Source organism: Hemiscyllium ocellatum, chromosome 9, assembly GCF_020745735.1.
Source record: "Hemiscyllium ocellatum isolate sHemOce1 chromosome 9, sHemOce1.pat.X.cur, whole genome shotgun sequence".
NCBI classification, from domain to species: domain Eukaryota; kingdom Metazoa; phylum Chordata; class Chondrichthyes; order Orectolobiformes; family Hemiscylliidae; genus Hemiscyllium; species Hemiscyllium ocellatum.
Genome location: NC_083409.1, coordinates 32,910,002 through 32,929,155, shown reverse-complemented (window position 1 = coordinate 32,929,155; position 19,154 = coordinate 32,910,002). Strand labels below are relative to the sequence as shown.

Genomic DNA, 19,154 nt, shown 5'->3' with positions numbered 1-19,154 from the left:
GGTTGCCCCTGACTCTCCATTTTAGAACAAAGGGAAAAGGCTTTGCAGTTCTCTAGTCTACTGATGCTGCTGCAGTATCTATGAAATATTCGAAATTTATAATCAGTGCACCTGCAATTTTTAACATTAATTACTTTAGTGTCCTCAGATGCATCTTACCTGGTCCTGGTGATTTATCAAATTTAGGTACAGCCATCCCTATTACCAATCTTTTGCCAGTTTGTTTCAACTTATCTGGTGTCTTAACCATTCCATCTTTCTATGACTCTCACAACACATTCTTCCTCAGTAAAGACAGATACAAAGCATTCACTTATGTGCTGTCCTTGCTTTACCATGTGTTTTTCCTTCAAATGTAGATCCCATTTTTGGTCCCAAATAAACTTGACTCCTCCATTTACTATTTTTTACTATAGATTGATGACTTTTGGTTGTCTTTTATATTAGCTACCAGAGTCTTCTTACACTCTCTCCTTGCCTCTCCTCTTTTCTTTCTCACTTAGCCTCTTACTTTTCAAGAATCCATTTATACTTGCTTGTACTATTACCGAATATCTCTTCGAAGCATCTTTTTTTGTTCTGCTTTATTTACTCTCTAGCTCTTTCGGCAACACATCAACTTTGTATTTGCTTGCCCAGACCTTCCCCCACATTGGAATGCATCTTAAGTTTATCTGAAATGTCTGCACTTTGAAGACATTCACCACTGCAATTCAGTTTGTCTGTCAATCTTTGATTCCATTTTACCTGGGCTGGGTCCGATCTCATATCATTGAAGAAGGTTCCCTCCCAATTAAGTATTTTGTATTCTCAATTGTTCCTGATCTTCCATTGTAACTAATGTAAGGCTTATGATATCAAAATGGAGTTGAAAATTGTGGCACTGGAAAAAGCACAGCAGGTCAGGCAGCATCCGAAGAGCAGGAGAGTTGATGTTTCAAGCCCTTCATCAGGAACATGGAAGGGGGAAGAAGGCTGAGAGATAAATAGGGAGGTGGGGGTGGGACTGGGGTGGGGGGGTAGGTAGATGAGATGGCCATAAGTCGAGAAGAGGACGGAGGATAGGTGGGAAGGAAGATGGACAGCATCTACACTCCTCACTCTCTCCTTATGCTAAAAGGATAACTGATCCTGAATGTGCCTGTGCTGACAATAGAAAGATTTAACACATCCCATTTCCCAAGACCAGATCTGTCAATCTCCCCAACATAATTAGCTCTCTTCCATTTCAGCCTGTTTAATATTGCATTTCAATGTTTGCGATTGCAGTTTGAAAGAAGAAAGGAATGTTTATGGGAGAAATGAATATAACAAATTAACATTGGAGGATTAATGAGAAGATTAGGGTGGCATAGTGATAATATCATTGGACAAGTAATCCTGGCTGACATTTGGGTTCAAATCCCGCTATGACAAGTGACAAAATCTGAATTGAACAAATAAAATTTGGGAAAAAATTAGTTTAAACTATTGGCGACCATTTAGCCACTGGTGATTGCTATAAAAACTCATCTGGTTCATTAACATTTTTTTAGGGAAGGAAATATGTCATCTTTATCTACCCTGGCCTACATGTGGCTCCTTGTCCTTCAGCAATGTAACTGATTTTGAGCTGTCCTCTTGGGCAATAAATGCTGAACTAGCCAGTGTCCCCCACAATAATTAAAATAAATTAGCTACGGCATATAGGAGATATAGGAACCAAAATCTAATGACAGATTCCATATTATGCAATAAGAAGACCAACTCTCTGTTAATGTTCACAATATCCACGTGAACATCTTTCCCCATTGAGTGTGAGAGTTGTAAACGAGACTTGAATTGAGCTGGCTAGGAAACTCAGCCTTTATGAAGCTATTCAATTCTGCATTGATTATTGAGGAGAGATCGTTCACTGAATAGAATTACTCATAACCTAAATGTATTAAATTAATAATTCACAGAATTTGACATGCTGGTCAGTTTCTACTCTTAGCCAGTAACATCAAAACTTGGTCTCCTTTATTTCCTTCTCTTTTTCTTTTTTTCTCGATTCACCTTTGTTTGCTTTCTCCTTTACACTTTTCCCTATCTATTTCAATATGTGTCAGATATTGTAACAGGAAAGTATTGATGAAGTGATTGGAATGATCTTCTATTGGTTTAAAAATGCTAACACAAGAATATCATGCATGAAATCTTAGAAGGCAGTTCCTCAAAAGGCGATGGAATGAGTCTTTAAAATTTTTTTAAGGTCGATTTAGATTACATCATGATATGCAACAAGGTGCAAGACCATTGGGAACATGCAAGAAAGTAGATGAACCAGACATGCTTTGATCTTACTGAAAGTTGTCGCAGACTCAAGGGACCAATTGGCCTAATTCTGCTTTGAATTTAAATGTTGGTGATGACATCTCGCAAGCCATACCATGCAATAATCACAGTGTGCAACTTAATAGAATAAACCTACTTACAGTGACAACACAGTTAGTATGTCTAAAACCGCAGTACTGTCAGTCTCGAGAGGAGCTTAATATTAAAATTCATTCACTTATCTACAACCATATACTGTCAGGTTCACAATTCAAAGGAGATCTCTGGTGAGTTGACATGACATGGCAGGCACATTTACTGTCTAGCTCAATAAGTAAAGTACTATTTCATAATCTACTTTGAGCAATTTGTTCAGATCACATGTAAATCTATGAAGTTTATGTCTCCTATTTTTCTGGAAGCTACAATATTCCCCCATCCCTTTCAGTTGGAGCCTGTTTTGTTGGCTGTAAGATCGAAAGGATTGTCTTGCTATTTTCAGGTTTATGGTCAGTATCCCCACATTTTTAAAACTGCAGCGTGAATCTGATACATCTTATATCTTCACTAGCCTTAAACTCAAGTGTGTTTCCTGGTTTACCACAAAAATTTCCATCCTTTGAATGACTGTGGGTCTAAAGTTGACCAAACGAACAACAGACTGTCTGAGGACTGACTAAATCCCTAAACAAAATATACAGTTTTAAAATCAAGGTTGATGCTATATAAATACCACAGATAAAGGGCTGTCATGTAAGTATTGATTACCTGAAGTGGGAAAAATATAAGTTTTTACCAATGTCACCTTTTATATCTCTATAAACTCTAATAACTTCGAATAAAAAAAATTCAACTTCCAAAGAGCTGTAAGGAGGACACATCAATGTTTTAAATTTTAAATTATTTACTGCATCAATTGACAATGTTATAATATTGACTAAAATGCAATTTTTTTGTAGCCAACTTATACCTTGAATGGTTACTTGTTATTTTCTTTTTAATTCCTTCATGAGATTTTAGATCAATGGCTAGGCCACCACTTTTCTGAACTGCCCATCCTTAATTCACTTTGAGTAAGAAGGGGTGAACTGCCTTCTTAAACAATGCAGTCCATCTGGTGGAGAGACACACACAGTGTTGTTAGGAAGGGAGATCTAAGAACTCAGTGAAGGAATGGGATACAGTTCCAAATCAAAATGGCGTATGACTTGAATGGAAAGTTGTACATGTGAAGTATCCAGGTGTCTATGGCCATTGTCCTTCTAAGTAGTTAAGCTCTTGGATTTCGAAGTGCTGTCAAAGAAGTTTTAGTGAGTTGTTTTGTAGAATACATCAGTGTGTAAATGGTGCAAGCTGCTGCCTTGTTGCATCAATGATGAAGGGAGGAAGTGCTGAAGCTGATGGATGGCGGCCAGTCAAGTAGAGTGCTTTGTCCGGGATGGTGATGAGCTTCTTGAACGTTGGTTGAGCTGTACTCATCAAAACAAGTGGAGAATGTTCCATTATGCTCCTGACTTGTAGCTTGCAGACAGATTTTGAACAGACCGGAGATGACTTGTCATCCCATAATTCCTAACATTTGACTGCTCTTCAAATCCCAGTATTCACAACTGGTTCAATGAACTTCTGATCAGTGAAAATGCCCAGGATGTCCCTAGTGGATAATTCAGCAATTTTAATGACATTTGAATGTCAAAGGGAAATGGTTCGATTCTCCTTCTTGTTTGAGATGGCACTGCCTGGTGCTTGGTAATTGTGTGGCATAAATGCTACTTGCCATTTATCAACTCAAGCCTTGATGTTGCTACATATTCAGGTGGACCATTTATTTTCTGAGAGGTCCATGATCAGTGAGCATCCCCCGCTTCTGACATTAAGGTGGGAAAAAGTCTTTGATGAAGCTATAAAAATTGATTGGGCCAAGGGCACTTTCCTGTGGAACTCCTGTATGGATGACCTGAGATTGAGATGATGGACCTCCAACTACCACAACCAACTTCCTTTATTCTAGGCATGACTCCAACCAACCCTGATTCGCATTGACTCCAGTTTTACTGAGCTGTTTCTTGCTACAGCCAGAGAACATTCTTTGCATTTGCCACCCTTAGTTTTTTTTTTCCCCAGTGGTGTTGAACCAGGACCGATTTAGCAGTTGCAGGGGCAGTAAGTGGCAATCAGCAGGAGGTTTCCTTGCCCATGTTCTACCTCATGCCATGAGACTTCAGAGGGTCTGCTGTCTGTGTTGCAGATCTCCAGAACAATGCTGCCCTAACTATGTACTACTTTAACCCTTCATAAACCCCTGCTCAATATAAACTATGTTCTGCATGCTGAACGACCGAGTCAGCATTTTCTCTGCTTCAAGTTAAGTCCAGGGCATTCCTGTCTCTTGCTCTGTACCTTACACTTGGATGCAGACCACATAAGACAAACTGCATTCGCCATTGGTTTGTGATGTTTCCAGGATTATTGGTAAGACTGTAAGCTGATTGCAAAGTGACTTCATTTACCCTCTTCTCAATATAAACCTTTGAACACAAAATAGCTCAGAGAACAACTATTTCTAACTGAGTATTGACAATACTTTTCTCGCAATTTGGGAGACTTGGGTCTACTACTGATTGTCGATTATGAATAGAGACTGCTGTTAATGGCCTTGAAACATAAATACCGTGCACCCCAATCCCCTTTCAATAAAACAAACCAAGTTTTCCTTTTTGAACTTTAACAATCAAATATCCATCCATTGCTGTCAGGCAGGCTCCAGCACACATGACATAACCCATTCCATTTTCTCAACATTTGAGGATGCAATCCTGTCAACCAAAAGATACAATCATCAAACACCATAATCTATAAACATCACAATTGTAATGTATCTAATATTCTCTTTGCTTCATTATAATTTTGACTGAAGCAACACTTTTTAACCACTTCACTGTTTTGCTTCACAATATATATTTAAATAGCAGTTAGACTGTCAGTGATTCTGAATCTCGCAGGAGAGCAATGATTATGATATCCAAAGCTGAAAATAACTTAAGATCTTTGTTTTCTTGAACTATGCTGTAGGAAATATAAAATAATATTTCTACAAATAGTTTTTGTTCTGATTACAACATATTTTGAACATGCATTTAACTGTGAAACCAGGACAGTATCTGTAAATATTGGAATTCATTATTTTCTTAGTGTGAATATATGAGGTAATGGGTTCAAAGGCAGATAACTTGTCCTTTCAATGAATTATCAATGTATAAAGGATTACATAAAGGCAGGCAGAGCAGTTTTAGAGAAGTTTCTGTGTAAGACTACCTAAATTGTATCCCTGAGGCAATATTAAATCAATCTAATTTTGCCTATATCTAGCTTGAAATTTGGTTCAATGCTTGATTATGGATCCATTTTAACCAGAGACAGAATTAATGTAATCAGTCTGAGAGCTACATGCTGCGCTGGTCAATAGTCTTGTGGCAACTGCATGTGTCAAATCTGTTTCATGTAGTGCCTTTCAAAGGAGAGATTTCTGTCTCATCACCATGGGCTGAATTTGAATCTGGGCTTTTAATGCGAAGGGTCAGTGTTCAAACCTCTGCTTCACAAAGATCCTTATTCTATCATTTTTATTTGCTTGTAGATGCATTGCCTTTTATGAGTCCTCTGCCTAAATGCCACTTCATTCTGCCTGAGGTTGGAAATTTTATCATCTGTGTTGGTTTGCATTCTGTAATACTTGTGATTGAAATGAGTTTCATTCATTCCGGGCTTGCCAAATTCTGGTGAATGACATTTGTTCTGGCTCTGCCCTGTCCACTGTAACATTTGATCTGTATGCGGATGAGATCAAGTTCTCATTTATGATTATGATTATGATTATGGGCTAATGACAACTTTTCCTATATCAGTAAAGTACCATAAACACAGAAGTAACTGACAGCCATCCATGAAAACACAAAACATCATGTTTTCTCTTGAGTTTTATTTTGGGATGAATGTTATTCATCACATTACAATGCGGATGTAGGAATGTTATAGCCTGCAAAGCATTTTGGAATTACTGTGATCTTTTAATTCCATTTGGATTTATTTTAAGGAGATGAGAACAGATGTTGGAATGCTTGAATTTTAATTAACAGCACATAATTGTTGCAGAATTTTATTTTGTTAATGATTTGCTTATCTGGAGTTGAGTACTTTTCGTTAATGTATTGTGTAGAGCCTCGTTACCTCAGAGCAATAATGCTCACCAATAATATACTTAATCTTTTATCGCTGTATCCATTATGAACAATTATATTTATTTTGCCAAAAATACAGAATTATATTTTGAAGTAAAGACTGGAAACCACATTCAATATATTGCCAAACAGCAGAAAAGAAATCACAGAATGAAGTTTTAAGCTTTTGTAATGTGACAGGCCAAATAACTGAATCTCACAACTTGCAATCGAAGTTCATGTTGAGACAGATACTCTCACACTAATCCCTCTGAGTTGTCCATTCACATTTCTGTTCAACTTTCTTCACTCCTCTCCTCAATGAATTAATAGCTTCTCAGGGACTGATAGCTGATCCCCTTCATTTAAGTGACTAACATGAATGTACACTCCCAGATAATGAATGTCAGAAAGTAATTCAGCTGTAGTGGGTATCACTGTCAAGCGCATTTCAGCCTCACCCAATGTCTCAATGTTTTTTGGGTCTCATAGAAAAGAAACTTTGATTCCATCTCTCTGGGCTAAATTAATTTGATCAAAATTAGTAAAGTGAGAAGACAAGAACAGGAATCGTCTATTCAGCCCTTGGGCCTGTTCTGTTGACATTCAATAAGATAAGAAGAAACTTCTTCTGCCAGAGAGAGGTGAATCTATGGAATTCATTGCCACAGAAGGCTGTGGAGGTCAGGTCATGGAGTATATTTAAGACGAAAATAGATTGTCAAGGAGATCAAGGGTTACAGGGAGAAGGTGGGAGAACGGGGTTGGGAAACATATCGGCCATGATTGAATGGCAGAGCAGACTTAAATGGCCTAATTTCTGCTCCTGTGTCTTATGATCTTATCAAGGCAAATCCATGACATGACGCCAAAGGCTTTTATTCTCAAATTATTTCATAGCATCTGTTCACAATCTATCAGATTTAAAATTGATCGAGCATTTGTTACGACCTGCAGAAGGAAGCTTCAAAATTCTACCGCACTCTGTGTTTAATGATGTTCCTTTGATTTCATTTCTAGAAGGTCTGGCTGTAATTTTCAGAAATTGCTCACTGTTTCTAGATGCTGCAAACATGTTCTCAGGAAGAATGAAAAGAGACAACAAGAAAGGGGTATGGTCGAAAATAGTCATAGCAATAGACAGGCCTGCAGGAGTAGGTTCACAAGCCACGGAAGTGGCAAGGAGGCATGCACATGATGGACTTGGAATAATAGAATCACTACAGTGTGGCCCATCCAGTCCGCACTGACTCTTCAAAGAGCATCCTACCCAACCTGCTGCCCACCCTATCCCTGCAACCCCACATTTCCCATGTATTGTCCAACTAGTGGACACATCCCTGGGCATTACAGGACAATTTTTAGCATGGTAATCAATTTAGTCTGCACATGGAACATTACAGCACAGTACAGGCCCTTCGGCCCTCTATGTTACACCGACCTATGAAACTGATCTGAAACCCATCTAACCCACACTTTTGCAATATCATCTATATGTTTATCCAATGACCATTTAAATGGCCTTAAAGTTGGCAAGTCTTTGCAGGCAGGGTGATCCATGCCCTCAATACTCTCTGAGTAAAGCATCTTTGGACTGCAGGAGGAAACGAGAGCACTCGAAGGAAACTCACGCAGACCTGGAGAGAATAACTTCTTGGCCTCTTTCACCACACTAAAATTTGGAAAGTATTTGTTCCTGGCCTTTCTTTTAGGAGTCTAATATTGTAACCTTACATCTCCTTACAATTTACAAATCCATTTGTTACAATTTCATCCACTCACTTAACCTGTCAACACTACTTTATTATTTTTAAGCTGCTATCTACTCTACGTACAGTGCTGTCTACCTCTGTCTAGTAACAGGCAGGCATAACTCACTTTCCATTCCATTTTTGTAGCCATTAAGAAATACAGTGAAAACTTGAGGTCCTGATACAGATCCTTTATAGGGCATCACCAATTACATCCTGCCAATTAGATTACCTGCCAAAAATCCTTAAATTCTGTTTCTTGCTGTTCAGCCAAATTCTAAAACAGGTTAACTTGTCTCAACCCCATGAACTTCAACGGTAACTTGTTATTGAAGGGATTTTCCCTAAATTCTGGGTTTTTAGTTTTACTTCATTGTTAGTGATTGTCATTTTCTCCTATTAATTTCATCAATATTGCCCAAATTATTTGTTATTCCTATGTGAGCTTTTAAATCTTACCTTAACAATTGTAGGCGGCACAGTGGCACAGTGGTTAGCACTGCTGCCTCACAGCGCCTGTCAGACCTGGGTTCAATTCCCGACTCAGGCGACTGACTGTGTGGAGTTTGCACGTTCTCCCCGCGTCTGCGTGGGTTTCCTCCGGGTGCTCCGGTTTCCTCCCACAGTCCAAAGATGTGCGGGTCAGGTGAATTGGCCATACTAAATTGCCCGTAGTGTTAGGTAAGGGGTAAATGTAGGGGTATGGGTGGGTTGCGCTTCGGCGGGTCGGTGTGGACTTGTTGGGCCGAAGGGCCTGTTTCCACACTGTAAGTCTAAGTCTAATACCTTTCCAATTCATGATCAAATAAAGCAATCTTGGTCATGCCATAAATCAAAGTGATCAGGAAGTTTTTTTTTGGCAACTGAACTTGCAGATTTGATTTTTGTTGTTTAATACTTAATGTTAATCTGTCTGTCTCTCACAATAACCCTACATCACAAAATATTCTGTTTTTCTCTTGAGCTCATTTTTAAACAGTTGCTACTGGTACCAGTCAATTAGATACCCTTTTCTGATTTCTACAGAGGACTCATGCTGTCTGCCTCATTCAGGTTATTAATTATTCTCTTTCTGACTTAAAGGTCTTTGAGGAATGAATCCAAACTAATTTTAGAAGAGCAACTAAATGAGTATGAGAGGAGGTTGTGTCTTTATTATACAGCTTTTTTATTTTGAGCTGACATCCTGGAGTTTTTTTTTTGGATGTTCTTGCTGCTGTACAGTTATATGTTTCTGATAGTTTTGGACAATTATGCCTGTTGCCCGGAGCACTCTGCATAATCCGTTTAGGCTTCCAATAACGTTAGAAATGGAACATAGCAGAATGTGGGTAACAGGCCAGGAATGATATGTGAACCATTCTTGGACATAACTGAAACAAGCAAGCAATTTTTACTATGTGGCCTCAATGTGCAACTGACGTATTTGGATTAACATTGGTATATCAAACATAGTCATAAGGTCAGGCCCCGTTTGTCCACGCTTGGTCCATAGCCCTCTAAACCTTTCGTCTTTATGTACCTGGCCAATTGCCTTTTAAATGTTGCAAATGTGTTGCTGGTCAAAGCACAGCAGGTTAGGCAGCATCTCAGGAATAGAGAATTCGACGTTTCGAGCATAAGCCCTTCATCAGGAATAAGAGAGAGAGCCAAACAGGCTGAGATAAAAGGTAGGGAGGAGGGACTAGGGGGGGGGGGGGGGGGCGATGGAGGTGGGATAGGTGGAAGTAGGTCAAGGTGAGGGTGATAGGCCGGAGTGGGGTGGGGGCGGAGAGGTCAGGAAGAGGATTGCAGGTTAGGAGGGCGGTGCTGAGTTGAGGGAACCGACTGAGACAAGGTGGGGGGAGGGGAAATGAGGAAGCTGGAGAAATCTGAATTCATACCTTGTGGTTGGAGGGTTCCCAGGCGGAAGATGAGGCGCTCCTCCTCCAGCCGTCGTGTAGTTGTGTTCTGCCGGTGGAGGAGTCCAAGGACCTGCATGTCCTCGGTGGAGTGGGAGGGGGAGTTAAAGTGTTGAGCCACGGGGTGATTGGGTTGGTTGGTTCGGGCGGCCCAGAGGTGTTCTCTGAAGCGTTCCGCAAGTAAGCGGCCTGTCTCACCAATATAGAGGAGGCCACATCGGGTGCAGCGGATGCAATAGATGATGTGTGTGGAGGTACAGGTGAACTTGTGGCGGATATGGAAGGATCCCTTGGGGCCTTGGAGGGAAGCGAGTGTGGAGGTGTGGGCGCAAGTTTTACATTTCCTGCGGTTGCAGGGGAAGGTGCCGGGGGTGGAGGTTGGGTTGATGGGGGGTGTGGATCTGACAAGGGAGTCACGAAGGGAGTGGTCCTTGCGGAACGCTGATAGGGGAGGGGAGATTTTTTACTTTTAAATGTTGCAACTGTACCTCCATCTACCACTTCTTCTGGTAGCTCATTCCACATATGAACCACTATCTATGTGAAAACATTGCTCCTCAGATCCCTTTTAAATCATTCTCCTCTCAACTTAAAACTATGCCCTCTAGTTTTGAACTCCCCTAATCTATAGGAAAAGACCTTTGCTCTTCATCTTATTTATCCCATTCATCACTTCATAAACCTCTATAAGGTCACCCTTCAGCCTCCTCCACTCCAGTGATAAAAAGGTCACAGCCTATCCAGCCTCTCCTTACATCTCAAACCCTCCAGTCCTAGTAACATCCTTGTAAATCTTTTCTGCACCCTTTCCAATTCCGTAATATCCTTCCAATAGCAGGGTGACCTGAAATGTTCACAATCCTGAAAAAGTAGCCTCACCTATGAACTGTAAAACCATAACATGACATCCCAACTTCAGTACTCAATAGTCTGAGCAATGAAAACCAGCATACCAAATGCCTTCTTCACCAGCTTGTCTTCCTGCAACTCCACTTTCAAGGAACAGTGCACCTGAACCTCAAGATCTCTCTGTTCAACAACACTCTCCAGGGCCCTACCATTAACTGTTCAGTCCTGCTCTTGTTTGGTTTACCAAAATGCAATACCTTGCACTTATTAAACTAAACTTGCATCTGCCACTCCTGAGCCAATTGGCCCAGTTGATGAGATCCCATCGTACTCTTAAATAACCTTCCTCACTGTCCACTATACCACCAATTTTAGTGTCATTTGCAAACTTACCGAGTATGCTTCCTGTATTCTCATCCAAATCATTTATATAAATGGCAAATAACAATGAACCCACCACTGAGCCCTGTGGAACACCATTGGTCACAGGCTTCTAGTCTGAAAATCAACACTGTACCACCACCTTCTGTCTCCCACTGTCAAGGCAATTTTTTATCCAATTGGCAAGATCTCCCTGCGTCCCATGTGATCTAACTTTACTAACCAGTCTGCCATGCTGAACCTGTCAAAGGCCTTGCTAAAGTCCATCAGTTGCAAATATTTTCATGTTTATGATTGAAGAGAATGGTTGGTTAATTTAATAGTTAATTGGGAATGCATAGATAGTTCTGCAAAATAAATGAATGATGACCTATTTAGGATATATGTAGGACAGAAACAATAAAGTATCATTTTTCCAGAGCTGTGGAAGAAGTTTTGAAGGTAGGACTGGGATTTAATTTTGATGTAAGAGCATCCACCCATTTCAGTCTCTGGGCAATCTTGCAGGAGGCAGGTTATCACCAATTGCCAACCAGAGGTTAATGAGACAGCATTAATATTGGCTATCTTGGCACAGATGGCAAGTTTTGTCAACACTTCAGCAGCTTACCTGAAGAGTCCACACAGTGGGAGTTTATTTGATGAAAGCCTAATGCTGATGTTGGTTTAAAAAGAGTTTGCAGTAGGGATGAGCCCTCATGTGACGAGACCCATGGATTGAAGCAGAGAGCTTTATCTCAGCAAATGAAGACCTATGAATTGAAGTATCTCGGCCTAGGGCTGTCCACTACACAGTAGTGGCATGTGGACGTGTTAATGTGGTCCATTTGCACAGTAGTTGGCTGAGCAATTCAAGAAAAGCAGACTGAAGAGAACACACACACTTCAGTGGTGGAGAGTTGCCAATAATTTACAGTCACAATAGGATGTATAAGACACAACGTTCTTTTTGGCTTGGGGGAGAGGGGCAACGTAAATATGGGCAATGCTTCTGTTTGAATGACTTGTCAGAAAAACAGTGTCTTAAAAGGTAGCACTTCTTGTTACAGGAGCTTCCCAACATCTGGATAATAACTCAGGCCACATAGTGTGAATGGTCACCCTATTCCCAGGGTTGTTCAGGTTACTGTCTATGCCATCGGCTCAGTTTCAGCATCAGCTGGAGACACTTGTAAACTTACTCGACCAATTGCATCGTGAAGATAAAAGCAGTGCTGTCCCTGTGGATGCTCCTTCTCATTGTAAGCAGACAGACCTCCATGCTAGGATGCAAGGACTGCCCTCATTCATGCCATTTTTTTTAAGCCGGCCTTAATTTGAGATTAACTATTTCAGACACCATCTCAACATTGTTCCCTCGTCTCAACTCAACTATTGGCTGAAGCTTGATGCATTAAAGAACAATTGACTTGATTCTGTAGTTCCAAAGTCATTGTCTCCCCCAGTCGCGCTCCCACAGTGCAAGTCAGCTCATCTATATCGCATATGTATCTGGTGTGGAGTCAAGGACACTCATGAACAAAACAGTTATGTGAGGCTGGAGGAAATATACTATGTGAGCTTGGAGGCAATAGATTACCAAATCTAATAAAGCATCGGTGCAGTTAACAATCAATGAAGGGAACAATCAACTTTGGTCATTAGTGATGCGCTGTGTGAATAGCCCCCATGGTTCAATCTGGGCTACTCCGCTCCCCCTCCCCGCCAACTGAGCATGGTTGGTGCTATCATCCATCCTCCATCAAGGACTGACATTAACCTCCATGTCCCGAGTCACCTGCTCAAATTTGCTGTGATCCTCAACCTGTGACATGTTACATTTGAGATGCATTGAGTTGCAGGTTCTACCCTGCGGGGATGGTATACCTGTGTTGTGTGGTACTATATGTTCCAAGTGTCTGTCATTCTCTGAGCATTATCTGTTCCTCCTGCTGCTCCTCTGGCATTAGCTTATTGGTGTCAGGAGAACACATGTTCATGAATATGACATCTCTGCTTCCTTTTCACTTCACAGTTCTGGAATTGTTTAATTGCCAAAGTCTGCAAATAACACTAAATATGCTGTATCAGTTCCATTAGTATACCATTCCTTATGTATAAAATTGCACCTCAGTTCAGTTGAACGTTCATATTATTTCTTTCTATCGGAAAGATTTTATGAAACTTGAAAGAGTTCAGAAAAGATTTACAAGGATGTTGCCAGGTTTGGAGAATTTCAGCTATAGGGAGAGGCTGAACAGGCTGGGGCTGTTTTCCCTGGAGCATCGGAGGCTGAGGGGTGACCTTATAGAGGTTTACAAAATTATGAGGAGCACGGATAGGGTAAATAGGCAAAGTCTTTTCCTTGAGGTTGGGGAGTCCAGAACTAAAGGGCATAGGTTTAGGGTGAGAGGGGAAAGATATAAAAGAGACCTAAGGGGCAACTTTTTCACACAGAGGATGGTACGTGTATGGAATGAGCTGTCAGAGGAAGTGGTGGAGGCTGGTACAATTACAACATTTAAGAGGCATTTGGATGGGTATATGAATAGGAAGGGCTTGGAGGGATACGGGCCAGGTGCTGGCAGGTGGGACCAGATGGGGTTGGGTTATCTGGTTGGCATGGATGGGTTGGACCAAAGGGTCTGTTTCCATGCTGTACATCTCTATGACTCGATGTCTTGTTAAATAACCTGCGCTTCACCTGCACCTCAGAATCACAGAACTGTTATCGTAGAGCTGGAGGCCATTGGGCACAAACTATCTAAAGCAACTGTCCAAATGAGCACTATGACTTTATGCTAATCACCTGCCTTTTCCAATCCCCGTGTACATGTTTCTGTTTCAGTAATCGCCTAAAATCCTGAAGATGCCTCCACCGCACCTCTGGGCAGTGCATTCCAAACCCAAACCTCTCAGTGAATGAAAACACAATTCCCACAGCACATTTGCTTAATTTGAAAATTGCTTTAAATTTGTCTCGTCTCTTTCTTGATCCTTGTTTTCAAGTGGGAACAGTTCTTCCCTATCAGCCAACAGTTCCTCTCTATTCCTCCTCTAGCCAGAGCTTACGGGATTTTGAAATCTTCTGTCAGATCTCCTATTAGCCGCCTTCTGTCCAAAGAGAACTATCCTAAGCATGCCTGCGTATCCTCAGAACTGAAGTTTCTAACCCTAGAATCATCCTTGTAAATTTATTCTGCATTTTTCCCAATGCATTCACATTCCTCCCATAGTATGTTGCCAAGTCCTACACACAATATTCCAGCTGAAGACGAATAGTGTCTTGTCTAAGTTCAGAATCACCTCCTTGCTCTTGTACTTTATCTCTATTAATAAACCTCAGGATACAGGCTATTTTACTATGTGCTCTATCTGCCTGTCCTGCCACCTTCAGTGATCTATGCATTTAGATACCCAAATGCCTTTGCTTTTGCATTCCTTTAAGATCGGTGTCCCTTATTTTGTCTGTCTATTTGTTCCCAACAATATAAATCATCTCACAGTTTTCATTGAACATCATCTGCCACCTACCTGCCAACTCCTGCCTATCTTGGAGAGGGTTCAGAAGAGATTTACCAGGATGTTGCCCGGAATAGAAGGTTTGAATTATGCAGAGAGGCGGGATTGGCTAGGACTATTTTCGCTAGTGTGTAAAGGGTTTTGGAGTGACCTTGTGGAGGTATATAAACTGTGAGGGGTACAGATATGGTGAATTTCCTAGGGTGGGGGATTTCAAATCTAAGGGGCATATCTGTAAAGTGAGAGGAGAAAGGTTTTAAAAAGACATGAAGAGCATTTATGTTTACAAACAGAGTGGTTCGAGTGTGGAATGAACTTCCAGAGGAAGTAGTGGATGCGGGTACAGTTACAATGCTTAGATAAATATATGAATAAGACATGTTTGGAAGGATATGGGCCAAGCGCAGGCAGGTGGGACTAGTTTAGTTTGGAAACATGGTCAGCATGGTTGGAACCACAAGGTTCGTTTCCCTGCTGTATGACTCTATGACCCCACCTCCTTTCGGAGTTCTGCACTATGCCCATCCTCCATTGCGTCAGAACAAGAATGTGGGCAAGGTGAAAGCAATGCCTGCAGATGCCGGAAACCAGATTCTGGATCATTGGTGCTGGACGAGCACAGCAGTTCAGGCAGCATCCAAAGTGCAGCGAAATTGACGGTTCGGACAAAAGCCCTTCATCATGGGATTTTTCCAGGAATGTGGGCAATCCTACCCTCACTTTGCCTTCAGCTCTGGGCAACGTGCAATCTTTGTCTTTTCCTCCTTGCAATTTGGATGAGAGCATTTTCATGACTGGGTGGGCAAACGTCAGCAGCTGAGATGGAAATGGCACAAAAGAGCACTTCACACTTTTACTCTCATGCTGACATCTAACCTCTCCTATGGGTTGCTGTGTTGCCAATGCTTTCTTCCTACACTGCATGGTCTGGGGTATAACAGGCACAACATTGCTGGAACCTAATGAGATTAGAGTTCTTTTGCAAAACTTTGTAGCTCAGGTAATGGGTGAGGTTGCAGATTTGTTTGCCGAGCTCTGCGCACATCAGCTCGGCGTACAATTCTCACCTTAAGAGATGCTAAATTAGAAATGATGTGGAGGTGCTGGTGTTGGACTGAGGTGGACAAAGTTAAAAATCACACAACACTGGGTTATAGTCCAACAGGTTTATTTGGAAGCACTAGGGATAACCACCGGATGAAGGAGCAGCACTCCGAAAGCTACTGCTTCCAAATATACCTGTTTTCCTATAACATGGTGTTGTGTGATTTTTTTAACTAAATTGTAAAAGGTGGTAATTTGTCTGGCTGCCTCCTCCATGATATTGTCTCCTGATCCACCCCGATCCCTGTGGGTTCAGGACTTGGAAATAGTCTCAAGTTGTATTTCTGTTGGATCACCCTTAGATTCTGCCCATTTTATGTGCCCAATGCAGAGGGAAGCTTCTTATAATGTGAAATATTAATACTGGTAAGTTACTCCACAGCTCAGCAATGTGTCTTATAGATGTCATTCATTTGATGGATTTGGATGCATGGTTAATATTCTACTTACTACAATGAAACAATTTCTCATTTTTTTTGTGATTTATGAAGGCATTATTCATGATAATCGAACCAGACTTTATTATTTCCTGATTTGGCTTGGCAAAGAACTGAATGAGGAATATGAGGTACCATTATTTCCGAGCTCATCTAGTCTGCAATTTGAAAGTTCAATATCCCTCACTTTTCTTTGATTGAACTTTAATTTAACTTCAGGGATGCTTCCAGCTTCCCTTTTGTTCAAATCAATAAATTAGTCCCCACTAGTCCAGGGGACAGATTATACATTATTGTATTAGCTGAAGTGTTGTTATGTCATTAGATTTGAAATTGCTTTCAGCACACCTGTGAGATTTCCACTTTCTTGACTGAAATTCCAAATCAATACGTTTGTTTTTTTGCAGAAATATCTGGCTCTTCAGAAGAGATTCCCCTTGTTCGCTGGAGGCAGCAGTGGCTAGAAAATGGAACCTTGCTTTTCCATGTTCATCATCAGAATATTGCCCATCGCTTACCAGGGCTCGTCCCAACTATCTATTCCCAGACAGATTCTGCTGAGGAAGAACTCCGTATCCTCCATATTTCCGTGATGGTCAGTTCCACTATTTTGACTATTTATTTTAAATCCTTTTCCCTTTGTTAATTTTTTAAAAATTTTTTAACAATTTACTTTAATATGATATTAAGCTGAGGTGAATGTTGTTTGCAGTGTGTGTTGCTTTTCCATAATAGTCTTGATATTGCAAGGATGTTGTTTGGATAAATTGTGTTGCAAGGATTGCCAGTGGCCATCCACTTAATTGCTTCAAAGCACCTGCAAATTGGCAGATCTCGCAGTCTTCATGGTTCAAAGAGATTTTGGTGACGGGTATGATGGAGAGATTAAACCTGGGCATCTTCTTTTCCAGAAAAAGCTTCTACTGATCAGTGGGAGTATAGCTATCAATGTGTTCTTATACTTAAAATAATGGAAAGTCCTGTGTCATCTCTATTGATAGATTGAACTATGTCCTCACATTTATGGGCAGATTTTAAAATCCATCTACTAAGTGTTCTCCCGTGATATTCAGTAACGGGGAGAAAAACATCAAGATCTGTCAAAAATCGATGCTCTTACTGTTCTGAAAAAGGATAATGGGTCACCCGAATTTATGCTAATGAAGTAGCAGCGTGCACACTTTAATTGGAGAGTGTACACATCATTTGTTTCTATCTCATTAATGGCTAGTGGAATCCTTACGTTTAACAAATGCTTGTGAGTCTGCTAATTGAAAATCATAATTATTCTCATCACCATAGCAATTGAAAAATTGATGGATGAGAGAAAGGTGATCTGATGTTTGTGTAAAGATTGGCAAATTCATCCACAGCATCAGCCCAATCTTCCAGGAATCCCACTACAGCAGTGGTAATACAGCCCTTGCACACATCCAACTCTCATTGCAGCAGAAAAGCCAAAACCAAGCACATTCTAATATTTGTCACAGACTGAATTCTGATACTGCTTGGGTCGTCTGCCTTGGATGGGTAAGGGAATTTTCTTCAGCAGTTAATGCCTCTAATTTCTTTTTAAATCTTTCTCCACCGCGCTAACACTAGTGAACAGTAGAAAACACAATTACATTTTTGATGTTAAAGTATGAATGACAGAACATTTGCCAGCAGAAATCTTGCCACTTTGAATATTCCAGTTGAAAATGGGAGGTGGGTCTTTCTAAAGAGCAAAACTTTGGAGTTGAGGTCTGGACATTTTCAAATCCCAGCCAAAGGACAGATTTTGTTTCTACTTTGTAACTTTACTCTTCTGACGTATGAAACTTTTTGTTTAATAAACTATTCTGAACTATTATTAGATTTTAAATAGTTATGTGCTCTTGTATTTGCTGCTTTGCCAGTTTATTTGCTTTAGATCTTTCAAGGAATTAATCTAAATGCCTTAAATGGAAACAAAATGTTCTGATATTGAGGTGAAAGTTAAACTGAGGATTCATCAATCTGCTTTGAACATGAGGGCTGCTTGTTGCCTAGTAACAGGTACATGCATGTTCTACCCTTCCATTATGAGGAAAGTTATGAACTGTTGGTTCGTGAAAGACCCTGAACAAGCACGTCAGAATTACTTGCCTTCCAACAGAGTTTATAAAGCCACATTCATTTACAATGAGTAAATTCATTGCTTATTTACAAAGAGAAACCATGCAATATTCGGACAAGGCCATATGGTGTTCGTAAAAGCTTGTATAAGATTATTTGGGTTAACACTTGATTTTAATTAGCTGGTAGGAGGAAGACCTCACCTATATTTTGGCTGTACATTTTAAAGATGTCAGGATTATGTGGCAGAAATCATTATAGCACTGCTGTGTTGAAAAGCAGAACAATTTTTGCGTGACAGTATTAAATTATGTTCAAACTCAGCCTGGAAATGATGGTGGTGATTTTACTTTCACCACCTGGAACTGATTTGACAGTGAAGATTACACTCGATGATATCATCCATTGATTTTAATAGGATGAAGGTTGAACACTGTTTGTAAGAGCAGCAGTCTACTCTGCCACTTTACTGTCCAGACAAAGGTGAAAAATACATCTGTAAAATTGCTGGCAAGGTGGGGCAGCACAGTGGTGAGCACTGCTGCCTCATAGCGCCAGAGACCCGGGTTTGATTCCCGCCTCGGGCGACTATTTGTGTGCAGTTTGCACATTCTCCCCGTG

General features: G+C 40.6%; 1 protein-coding gene across 1 annotated transcript in view; it reads left to right on the top strand.

The window, feature by feature from the left end:
- Window positions 1–19,154, top strand: part of astn1 (astrotactin 1) — a 2,216,244-nt gene that overhangs the window by 438,960 nt on the left and 1,758,130 nt on the right. The window contains exon 2 of the mRNA XM_060829548.1: window positions 16,844–17,031. Within this exon, the coding sequence (XP_060685531.1) occupies window positions 16,844–17,031 (188 nt within the window). The remainder of the gene's footprint in view (window positions 1–16,843; window positions 17,032–19,154) is intronic.